The sequence below is a fragment of the Pleurodeles waltl genome, chromosome 4_2 (genome assembly GCF_031143425.1).
Source record: "Pleurodeles waltl isolate 20211129_DDA chromosome 4_2, aPleWal1.hap1.20221129, whole genome shotgun sequence".
Lineage (NCBI taxonomy): Eukaryota > Metazoa > Chordata > Amphibia > Caudata > Salamandridae > Pleurodeles > Pleurodeles waltl.
The window spans coordinates 943873289-943885623 of NC_090443.1; the positions used below are offsets into that span (position 1 = coordinate 943873289).

A 12335-nucleotide genomic window follows, 5' to 3' on the forward strand; every position below is an offset into this window, starting at 1 on the left:
CTGTTTTCCAGTACTGAAATTGGCATGTGAGCTATCTGCTTAAATTTGCATGCGCAACCTTAAGTAGCTCAAATATGATGGAAGGAGCAGGCAAGAACAGGACACCATGTTTGGCAACGATAGTAACCACTTACAGAAGGCATATCCCATTCAGGACCATTGAAGGAACACCTGATAATTGAATCCTTTTGACAGCATCTCTGATATGTCAGATGACCCTACCCTTTCAAAGGAATTCACCTATGTAGTACAATGAAGTCATCTCCTCATACTTTACCCACATTTCAGCCCAATCTTGACAGCATAGTTCCTACTCTGAAAGGCTACAGAGTGTTCTCTAAATTGTTCCCGCACAAAGTCTTCAAGATATTCACTCAAAGGTGTCACCATTCACTATCTGGTCACATCCAACGCTTATCATCAACGTTTAAAGAAAATGGCAGCAAAAAGAGAAGTTTAGCATAGATAATATAGGAATTAATCAAATGATCCCTCTAGTCATTTTTCAATGATGGAAAATTAAGCATTTACATGAGGTGACATATACTTTAAGCAAGGCAACCTGAAAGTAAGCTTAATAAATCCTGAGTCACTAGGAAAAGGACAGAGCTTATCCATAGCTCCTCCACTTAACCCCAGACTCAAGATAATTTTGGTGTCTTTTTATGAATATACTAATAAAATCCCTTCCAGTTTCCCTTTCATCTAACTGATGAGTTAGTGAACCTCTATTCAGAATTAAAATTTTGGCATTTTGAGACCTCTTTGAAGACACTGAAGTGGCCCAGGGCTAATAATTTCTGGTGTAGACATTCTGCTCCAACATTCCAATGTTTGTCCTCCTGTTTCTCCCTTTGTAATTTAAAACATTCTATCCTCTGTGGGCAGAATGTTCTAATGCCCTTATAGCCCTTCTGCCTCTAGCTATACTAGATGCCCTCTCCCTTGTTTTGGCAATAGCTAGGTAAACCTCAGGGTCAGGGTCTTTAACAACTGGTATAACCCTCTGCAGTGGGCTACAAGGCTATAGTGTTGGTAAAGGAGCCCAGAGCTGTAGTCGGACCGCTCGCCTTTCACCTGCTGCTAGCCTGTTTTGTTTCCTGGTCATTCGGCTTGTTTCTAAATTCAGTTGCTTAACATGAAAGTATTCAGTTTCAAACACGTTCACATCTTCCACTTTCGGGTTATTGTATATGACAAAAACAACTTTATTTGTCTTGGTATTTGATGAACTTTGAATTCAGTCATCAATCTGCACTTTGGGTGACCTGCCTAGAAGGAGCATTCGTAAGTGCTCTTTCACAGGCTTCAGCATTGCCACATGGTATCATCAAATTATAAAGTAAGTTTGCCACGAGCATTACCTTGTTGCAATGGGTCGCATTTGTCACTTACCTCTTTCTTTTCCAAAATTTCATGTCCACTTTCATTTCTCAGTTCGTTCTCTTTTCCTGTGTCCACACCCTGTCTTTCCTTCTAATCATCTATTACAATCACGGAGGAACAACATGTCTCTCAAGCAATGTCTTCCAATCACTGCACCTAGAGATTATCTGACTACTTAAAGCAAGTCTATGTTTCATATTAAACACCTAAATAATCAGTAACTTCTGCTTTAAAAGCAAGTCTATATATTTAATATAATAATATGTCTAAACATTTCAGTAACTTCAGGTATAAAAGCAAGTCTAAATATTTCGTATTATATGCGTAAATAATTTAGTAACTTCTGTCATCTCAATTCAAAACATCACACTTGTACTAAATATGTTGTGGTTCCACGCAGGACCAGCTTTAGTGCTGCTGGCGCCCTGTGCCACAATCTTTTTTGGCACCTGCCCCACCCCCATTGCCTCCTCCTCGAATTCTCTCATTACTGCTTGGAAAAAGTGCCCCTTATTTCTCCATATTCCCTCTCTCAAATACATGTAATTTGTTTTAAAGTGCTGGTAAAGGCTAGCTTTACTAATACACTCATCTATCCACACAAAGTAAAATCTGTTCTTTGCAGCAAGCATATTAACCACTTACTACTTTATGGCAAGTCAAAAATGCCCCTAGACAAATCTCCAAACTCTCTCTAACAGCAGGAAACATTAATCACTGAAGTTATCTTTACATTTTTATTGCTGTCTGAAAGCTGGACGCACAATGAACTCTGTGGCAGGTGCTTACAAGTGGTAGTTATTGTTAAACACAGCCCCCCCCCCCCCCCAGGTCAGTGCCCTCCCCCTGGTCAGCGCCCAGTGCAGCTGCACCAGTCACAATGCCCTAAAGCCAACCCTGCTTCCAGGTACTAACCTTTCACTCTCAGTGCTTCTTATTTGTTCCCCAACGTCCTTTTCACAACCCATAAAAACTTTTCTCCACCTTCTATCTTGCGCATGCTTCTTTGCTTGTAATTCACTGTCTCTTTTACAATATTTTTCAATTTGTTCCCATATATATTCTGACTTGTGAATGCATGTGAATAAAGTGATACAACAATAACCTTTACTAAATGTAATAACCAGCCTGTTCTACATCTGCCTTGAGTGAAACTGAAGGAAAGTGGGAGTGTTCCATTAGCTTTCATTAATCAGATATATTGTTACCATTCCTGTTAGGTTCACATATCAAAAGTTGTATTTCACTAAAGAAGTATATAACTGGGCTTACCGGCTGCACTCCAAAGTCAAAGTGACAATGGCCTTCTCCGTCTAACAAAGGGTCTGATTTAGTGTGGGTACAACACCACAAATATATCTGCGAAACTGATGGTTCATCCGCACTATTTCAAAATCAGGTAAACCATTATGTTTCCACTGGCAGTGCTACACTGGCTCTGCCAGTGGAAACCTTCCACTGATGGCCCTACGGACTCGGTGCTGTCAGTATTAGTACATCAGGCCATCTGGCTTATTTAGAGAGAACAGTCTGATGTACTGTTGTACTTTTCTTTTATATTTGAGACCTCCAGTAAAAGAAAAATGACCTACTCATTCTGAGACATAACTCCCAAGATGATAGAGTCATTAATTTTTATTTTCCAGTAACAAACTCATACCTTGGGGGTTTGTTTTGATAAAACAAAAGAGTTTGCTGAGATGATGCATGAAACACAATGACAAGGGCAGTGAAAAAAACTATCTTGCTGCACTGCCCTGCTTCAGAGGCAATTGGCAGGATTGCGCTGTATCTATGGCATATGACGCATTCCTGTCCTTTCCCCCTTTGCTGGAGCCGTTTCGGCAGCCTAGCGCTAATGCAGACACCGTGGCTGCTTTGCATGCAGGGTTGTTTTTGTGCAGGAAGGTACACCTTCCGACACTAAAACAATCCCCTGAGGCAGAATGCAGCACACATAGAAAGAGGAAAAAATTAGGACACATGAAAATATTTCTCCTTGGTGTGCCTCCCCTGCGGAGCAGTAAGATTTTGGCGCATCCACAGGTTAACAAGGGTTTGTAAATCTGGGAATGTGTCAAAAACATGGGAGTTGCATGGGAACACCCACTGCAACACCCAAGGAATGCCTACCCAGGGCAGAGTAGCACAACACAGTGACATGTGCTGCATTGCCCTACTACAGATTTATGATGCCCCTCAGAGCCAACAAAGTGGCTTTACGTGGCTTTATAAATCTGACTGACTGCCTTGCGTCACGCATGTACCACTTAGCGTGGTTCAAACATGACGCAAGGCTCTCAAAATATGGCCTCAGTGTTTTCAGAGGAGCCACAGTAACTAGTTGCGAATGTACTTACAGTAAGGCAGCTGGGATATCTGCCATGTTTATGTAAGAATAGCTTATCCACCTAAATTCAAAACCAGGCCCTAAGTCATGGATCCTGAAGTCTCATATTCTCTGATTCTCTGATTTCTGCCTCCTCGCCTCAGGTTTGCATCAGTTACAATGTCATCATGTTCATGTCATCTCTGTTATTTTTTAACATGCTGGATTTATGTTAAAGCAACTATGATGTTAACTGAATACATTTTCTCTTAGTTTCCACGAATTTCAAAGGAGTTGGATGCCCTGTGTGGAGTGGGGTAAGTTGTTCTATTACAATTGCATCTGCAGTAAGACCACTTAACTCTGTTAATATTTGATTGTCACTCTGCAAGACAAATTTGTAGTTGAATGAATGTTAACTATTAATAAACTCCAGAGGAGCTGGTGCCTGGGCCTAGGTGACTCAATTACCTGTTGTCTTTATTCCTAGGGGCATATTTAGGAGAGGCTTGCCCACCATTGTGTCACATTTAGTGATGCAAGGGTGGTGCAAACCTTTCAACCATGTCTATGAGGCCATGTACAGCGAGTTTGAAAGGCTTTAAATGGCCTCATAGATGTGAAGTAAAGTAAGGCACTGCAAAGGTTGCCATAGGAAGGCATTCCATAGGTGTTGCAGTAGGTGGTCCCATACAACACACATGGATTTTGACGCATCCCCTGATTTACAAGGACTTGTAAACCTGAGGATGTGCCAAAACCTTATACCTCCCCAGGGGCAGCGCAACAAGTAGAAATATCCTTATTTCTCCTTGTTCTTTCCCCTTTCTGTGTGTACTGCATTCTGCAGCACACGTAGAGGGAGAAAAAAGCCTCTCTGCATTGTTTTTGTACAGGAAGGTGCCCCTTCTTTCATAAAAACAATCCTGCCTACAACACAGACACCCTTCCACCATGGTGCAACAGTGCCTGCGTTGGCACTAGGCAGTCGAAACAGCGCCAGTGAAGTGGGAGAGAGCAGGAATGCACTGGTTTGCATAGATACATTGCATTCCTGCATTTTCACTTTGACGCACAGCAGTGCAGCAAGGTGACACCAGTTAATTACCAAAAGTCAAATAAAGAAATCACATGGGTATTCAAGGTCTTATGGATTTAATTAAGAAAGGAGGGCCAGATTTATGAAGGCCCTATGAACAATGCACAGTTTTTAACAGAAAATGTATTCATGTATTCATTTATTTATTTCCTCTTTTATATAGCGCATCCCAGACCCTGGGGTTTCAAAACACTTTCCAATAATGAATAGGAAAATCCATTGCACAAAAATAGATTCAACATTAATATTTAAACTAGTTGGGTTATGTTATGTGCATTTGTAAAGCTCCTACTTTACCCGCAAGAGTATCTTGGGGCTGAACAGAAGCGTGTGTCTACCCATGCCTATGGTTAGGATGGTTAATTGAAAAGCAAGGTCTTTAGATTTTTGCAGAATTCAAAAAGAGAGGTGCAAGCTCTGATGTGGAGTGGCAGGCAGTCCCATGCTTTAGGAGTGATGCAAGAGAAAACCTGTCCATCTGATCTTATTCTGTGTACGCATAGGATGTGTGCGAGTCAGAGTCTTGCACAGGAGAGGTGTATGAATAGCTAGTGAAAGGCAATGTGATTGTTCAGGTAGGTGGGACCTAAGTTGTGTAGTGCCTTGAATGTGTCTGTGAGGAGTTCTAAATGAGCATGCTTGTGTATTGGGAGGCAGTGGAGCAATATGACGTCTGTGTGGGAGGTTGGGGGAGACTATAATTGCCAAGTTCTGGATGGTTTGTAATCTTCTGGTGAGTTGCTTGGTCATCTCAGCAAAGAGGGCATTTCTGTAGTACAACTTGCTGATAACTAGAGTGTGAATGACAGTTATTCCAGTGTTACCCAATAGGCTACTTAGAAATGAGAGGCTTGGTTCTATTTACAATTGTATGCACACAGGAAAGAGAAGAGTGTAAAGAACCAGAACTGTTACAAATAAGTTATTTTGGCTCTGGATGCCTCCTGGTTGCTTCCTGAACAATTTGGAAAAGGAATTATTGCATATGTCAGGAGGGATCAAGTTCCCAAATTATGGGTGCACTTCCAGAGGAGGACTGTGAGAAGGTTCTATGTGTCTTGAGTCTGGGGGATTGGTAGATTTTAATAGGATAGCTCAGGCATTACTTATAGAGAAGTGGGTTACATTACCTAACAAACACCTTAGGGCACCACAGTGCTAAGCTTTGTGAGTTATACATACCACTTTATAAGCACTTCTAGGTTCTATCAAAATCCAATTTATGTGCTGGGGTTATGTCTTCGTAGCATCTTACTTCAGTGATTAGTCTCATTGCAGCATTCAAATTCATTTTCAAGGACCCACATGTATTTTTGCATTTCCTGTGAGTAAAACATTACCATGAATCCAGTTTTAAAATGACCCAAGCTTGAACCACCATCTTAAAGTTTGCTCTGGAATTAATGTTTTGGTGTTTTTCGGGGAAGTCTGAAATAGTGTGGTGCACTTTGTGTTATGTTATTAATCATTTTAGGATTGTATTCAAAACATTCAGGGAGGCCACCCATGTTTGGGTTGAGGGGGTCTAGCTTTGACAAGGAGGAACATCTGAGTCCGATGCTTGGATTAGAAGGAGACTGTCCTTTTCTGATGATACTTTTAGCTAACACTGATTGTCATCGATACAGAGTCAATATGATAGATTTGAATGTTTTAGGATTGTAATTAGTGATTTCACATATACTTTTAATGCATAGGGGGTAGAATGGAGCCCTGCAGGACACCTTGGTCTGTGGCAGCAAGGTCTTAAAGAGAACAGTTGACTTTTATTTGCTGAGAATGGTTTTTCAAGTATAACATGAACTTTCTTAGCACAATTCTGTTTAACCCTAATCTTTAAACACCTTCGCTGCCAGGCCTTTTCCCCCTCAGGTGCCAGGCCTTTATTTGACTATTTCGGGCAGTTTGCACTTAGACCCTCATAACTTTTTGCCCACATAAGCTACCCACACCAAATTTGCGTCCTTTTTTCCCAACGTCCTAGGGATTCTAGAGGTACCCAGTGTTTGTGGGTTCCCTTGAAGGAGACCAATAAATTAGCCAAAATACAGCGAAAATGTAGTTTAAAAAAAAAAGGAAAAAAAGAGCTGCAGAAGAAGGCTTGTGATTTTTTCCCTGAAAATGGCATCAACAAAGGGTTTGCGGTGATAAAATCACCAGCTTCCCAGCTTTCAGGAACAGGCAGACTTGAACCAGAAAACACAATTTTTCTATGCAATTTTGGCATATTACTGGGAGATACCCCATTTTCACGATTTTTTGTGCTTTCAGCCTCCTTCCAGTTAGTGACAGAAATGGGTGTGAAACCAATGCTGGATCCCAGAAAGCTAAACACTTCTTAAAAGTAGACGAAATTCTGAGCAATGGGTAATTTGTGTAGATTCTACAAGGGTTTCCTACAGAAAATAACAGCTGAAATAAAAAAATATTGAAATTGAGGTGAAAAAAACAGCAATTTTTCTCCACGTTTTACTCTGTAACTTTTTTCCGCGATGTCAGATTTTTTAAAGTAATATACCATTACGTCTGCTGGACTTCTCTGGTTGCGGGGACATATAGGGATTGTAGGTTCATCAAGAACCCTAGGTACTCGGAGCCAATAAATGACCTGCACCTTGCAATGGGTTTTCATTCTGTACCAGGTATAAAGCAATTATTTTGCTGAGATATAAAAAGTGAATTTCCAAAATGGGCACAAGATAAGGTGTTGAGAAGCAGTGGTTATTTGCACATTTCTGAATTCCTAGCATGTGAATTACAGGGCATTTCTCAAATAGATGTCTTTTTTACACACTATCTTACATTTGGAAGGAAAAAATTTAGAGAAAGACAAGGGGCAATAACACTTGTTTTGCTATTCTGTCTTCCCCTAAGTCTCCTGATAACAATGGTACCTCACTTGCGTGGTTAGGCCTAATGCTCGCGACAGGAAACGCAACATGGACACATCATATTTTTACATTGAAATCTGACGTGTTTTTTGCAAAGTGCCTAGCTGTAGATATTGGCCTCTGGCCCAGCCGGCACCTTGGGAATCCTACCAAACCTGCGCATTTTTTAAAACTAGACACCTAGGGGAATCCAAAATGGCGTGACTTGTGGGACTCTCACCAGGTTCTGTTACCCAGAATCCTTTGCAAACCTCAAACTTTTGGCTCACACTTTGGTGACAGAAAGTTCTGGAATCTGAGAGGAGCCACAAATTTCCTTCCACCCAGCGTTCCCCCAAGTCTCCCGATAAAATGGTACCTCCCTCTCCGGGTAGGCCTTGTGTTCGCAACAGGAAATGCCCCAAAACACTATCTGGACATATCAAAATTATCAAATACAAAACTATTTGTTTTTCGCGGGGGCACCTGCGTTTTTGGTCCTGGCCTCAGCAGCCATCTAGGGAAACCTACCAAACCCAGACATTAGTGAAAACTAGACACCCGAGGGAGTCCAGTGAGGTGTGAGTTGCGTGGATCCCCCAATGTTTTCTTACCCAGAATCCTCAGCAAACCTCAAATGTAGCTAAAGAAATCACGTTTTCCCAAATGTCTGTGTGTGATCACCGCACCGGGCCAAATTTCCTACAACCAATGTACCCCGCAGTCTCCCAGTAAAAATGATAACTCACTTGTGTAGGTGGGCCAAGTGCTTGTGACAGGGAAGAGCCAAAAACATGTCAAATTTGAGGGGGAACCAAAGTGGGTCCAAAAGGGAAGTTTGGAAAAAAACATTTTTAGGCTGACAAGTGCAGCAGAATTTTTATCAGTTTAGATGAGAAAATGCTGGGTGGTAGGAATTTTGTGGATTCCTGCAGATTCCGGAAGGTTCCTTCACAAAAATGTGAGAAAAAGGTTGCAGGGCATTGTGGGTAAGGAAATGGTGTGGGGTGCATGTGAAGCACACCACCCTGGAATCAACCAGATGTTTAGTTGTCAGATGTGTCTAGGTCTCATGGATTTTTCTACATGGCAGTGTCCCAAAGTAAAAAAAAGTGCAGCCCTCACCATACCAAGCGGGGTGATTTTGAAAATTTACCAAGCTCTCATGGCCCAAATGTAAAACAAAAAACAAAAATAATCAAATGTCCTCTTGCTTGCCATGGAAAAAGATGTTTTAGTGTGCGGGGGAAAGCTGAAAGACTGTTAGCCCCTTCAGTTCGGGTGGGGGCATAACCAGGCCCATACTGGTTGGTAGCCACCACCCCACTATTTTCTTTATTCCCTGGCATCTAGTAGAATTTCTGTCCCCCCGGGTTGTGGATCGGGGAGAATTGCCCAATCTCCCCACTGGTGGGCAGAACAACTTTGGCCCCATTTATTTGGGGTGGGTGTATGGTCATACCCTCAACCTCTTATTTTGAAAAAAAAAAACTTCCCTGGTCTCTGGTGGGATTTCTGCCCCCCTTGGGGGCAGATGGGCCTTCCAAAAATAGGCCCAAGCAGTTATGGCCAACAGTAATGTGCCCCCATAGGGAGCTACCCTTGTCCAAGGGGCTGTCCCCCCCAAACAAAACACAGACACACACACCAATCCATGGCGTCTAGAGGATTCTGCCCCCCTTGGGGACAGATTGGTCTAACAAAAATAAGCCGATCTGCCCCCAAGGGGGGGAGAAATGGCCTAAATACAATTTGCCCCCAGGGGAGCTACCCTTGTCGAAGGGGTCGCTCCCCATATATAAAAACATGAAGTAAATAAAAATATATATATATCCCTGGTGTCTAGAGGTTTCTGCCCCTCCTGGGGGCAGATCCGCCTAATTATATTATGCCGATCTGCCTCTGGGGGGGCAGAAAAGGCCTAAAAATATTTTGCCCCCCGGGGTGTGGTCCTTGACAAAGGGGCTGCACCCCTTATGTGTTAGTAAATAAAAATTCCCTGGTGTCTTGTGGTTTCTGCCCCCGGGGGGGTAGAAATGGCCTAAAAATAATTTGGCTCCCCGGGAGCGGCCCTTGCCTAAGGGGTCACTACCCACAGTTAAAAAAATAAAAAATAAACACAAAATGTTTTTATCCCTGGTGTCTAGTGGTTTTCTGCCCCCCAGGGGCAGATCGGCATAATTATATTAGGCCGATCTGCCCCCAGGGGGAGCAGAAATGGCTTAAATTGGCCCCCTGGGGAGCAGCCCTTGCCCAAGGGGCCGCTCCCCTTATGCGCAAGTATGAATAAAATAAATAATCCCTGGTGTCTAGTGGTTTCTGCCCCCATGGGGGGGAGAAATGGCCTAAAAATAATTTGGCCCCCTGGGAGCGACCCTTGCCTAAGAGGTCGCTCCCCAAACATAAAAAATAAAAATAAAACAAAAAAAAAATAGCCCTGGTCTCTAGCGGTTTTCTGCCCCTCCCCCCGGGGGCAGATTGCCCTAAATGGTCTAAAAATCATTTGCCCCCCCGGGGATCGGCCCTTGCCCAAGGGGACGCTCCCCTTATTGAAATTTACAAAATAAAAAAAATCCCTGGTGTCTAGTGGGCATTTCTGCTGCCCGATTGCATTGCGATTGGGCAGCAGAAATGCTGTGAGAGACAAGAAAGGAAAGGAAAGGTCTTTCCTTTCCTTTCTTGTCTCTCCCGCCCCACCTCCCGGTCGGAAGAGACATGCAAAAGCATTTATCTTACGGGATCGCGCTGGAAGCTATGATGAGGTCAGTGCGCGATTTGCGCACTGACGTCATCAGACGTCACTGTGGTGTCAGGGTGAAAGTGGAAGCAATTCCCCTTTCATCCCTGATGGAGGGGGCGTGGGGCCCACGGGGAGGGCTAGCGCTTCCCCCGTTGGCCCGGAGCAGGAAGAGGTGGTCTCATCCCAGGCGCACGGGAACCGTGTGCGAGGACGAGACCACCTCGTCCAAGGCACCAAAGGGGTTAAAAAGAGTGGAATGGTTGACAGCTTCAAACACCGTGGAGAAGTTGAGGAGGGTGAGTAGACAAAATTCTCCCTTATCTAGAAGATGCAGATCACCATCCATGATGTGTACGTTTCATTTGTTGTGGCTGGTACTAAAGCCTAACTAAAACTGTGCAGAAGGTATTGGTCTTGGATGAATTGATTAACTTGGAACACAGCTTTTGAGGATCATCTCCTTAGGATGAGAGGTCCATAAATCGGTAATCGTTTTACACGACTTCTTGGTTAGAATCGGTTTTATTCAGAAGTGGGGAGGCATGTTCTATTTTCTGCCAAATTGGACTTTGGCTTTGGCTACAGAGGAGTTGATCAACTTTCCCCATTATGGAGTGAAATCAGTGCTGATTTATTTTAACACGGAGAGAGAGGATCAGGTCTTCAAAATGTGAGGCTTTTTTATATTCACTATTGACAAAGAGACTTCCTAACTAACCTTGCTAACTTCCTTAAACTCTCTCCTCCCTCCATGCTCTTGGGGACTGGAGAGGAGGTTGGATGATCGGCTTGGGTTTTAACCAGTGAAGGCTCCGTCGTATCTCCCTTCTCAGCGAACAATATGAAAATCTGCTCACATGTTTCTGATGAGGTGCTGACATCAATCCTTTTGGTTAGGTGGGTATGTATGATAATGTCAAATCGTTTCTTAGGCAGTTTCTTGCTAGATATAGCTGACCCAAGGAAGTAAGCTTTGGCATCGTAGATGCTGCTCACGTACCAACCTGCACTCAGTAATAATAAACAGACATCTCACAATTGAGAAAATGGGAGCGAAAATTGGAGGAAGACATCACAGACAGGAAATAGGTTAAGTAAATAGAGTACAAAAAAGAGGACATGAAATCAGTGATTTAAAAATACTTATCCTAATTATTTGCTTCAGATTTATTTGTCACTGGTAAGGAGACATGATTGTACCTTGGTGGAGCAGTCTGCTGTCCAAGATGTCAACAGGCAAAAGGTGAATTTTACCATATGGTGTGGAAACGTACACTGACAAGTCAATATTGGGTTGTGGTACTTGAGCTTATAAAGGACATGTCAGACAGGACCAAAGGCCTGGGCCCTGTGCTGTGCTTGCTAGGTCAAATACAGAGGGCAAAATCAACGACATCTGTGTGCTAGTTTATCAACCTAGTACTACTGCAAGCTAATAAACATTGCCATTAGATAGAAAGGATATAGGGCCTCATATGTTAGGAAACGGCTAGGTGAGGTCTGAAAGTGGTTTATGGCAGAGATGACTGTGTTACTTGAATTGATGTTAGGGGTATGATAACGGATATTTGGGACACAATACCTTTAGATATAGCAGCTAAATCACACAACAAACCCCACTGAAAACCATAACCTACACATAATGCATGTAGTGCAATAAAATATTGAAATGTTAAATATGGAAGACAAGAGGGTACCCACAAAAATAAATGGAAACAGTATAGTTAAATTTAACAACCCTGGAACCTCTGGCCTGGTTGCACATGTGACTTGATTAGCAAATAAGGTACTGTGTGAAGTTATGTTCTGACATTGTTCCAAAAATGATATGTGAAGGGTAAACAATGTTCAGCAATGCATTTGGAGATGTTACTGGAAGTGGGGAGGGAGGGTGCAAAGACAATTATCATA

General features: G+C 42.8%; 1 protein-coding gene across 3 annotated transcripts in view; it reads left to right on the plus strand.

Annotated features, from left to right (window-relative positions):
* Positions 1 to 12335, plus strand: part of LOC138293504 (vitamin D3 hydroxylase-associated protein-like) — a 203123-nt gene that overhangs the window by 150534 nt on the left and 40254 nt on the right. For all 3 annotated transcript variants that reach the window (XM_069232744.1, XM_069232745.1, XM_069232743.1), the window contains exon 11: positions 3989 to 4032. In XM_069232744.1, coding sequence (XP_069088845.1) covers positions 3989 to 4032 — 44 coding nt within the window. The remainder of the gene's footprint in view (positions 1 to 3988; positions 4033 to 12335) is intronic.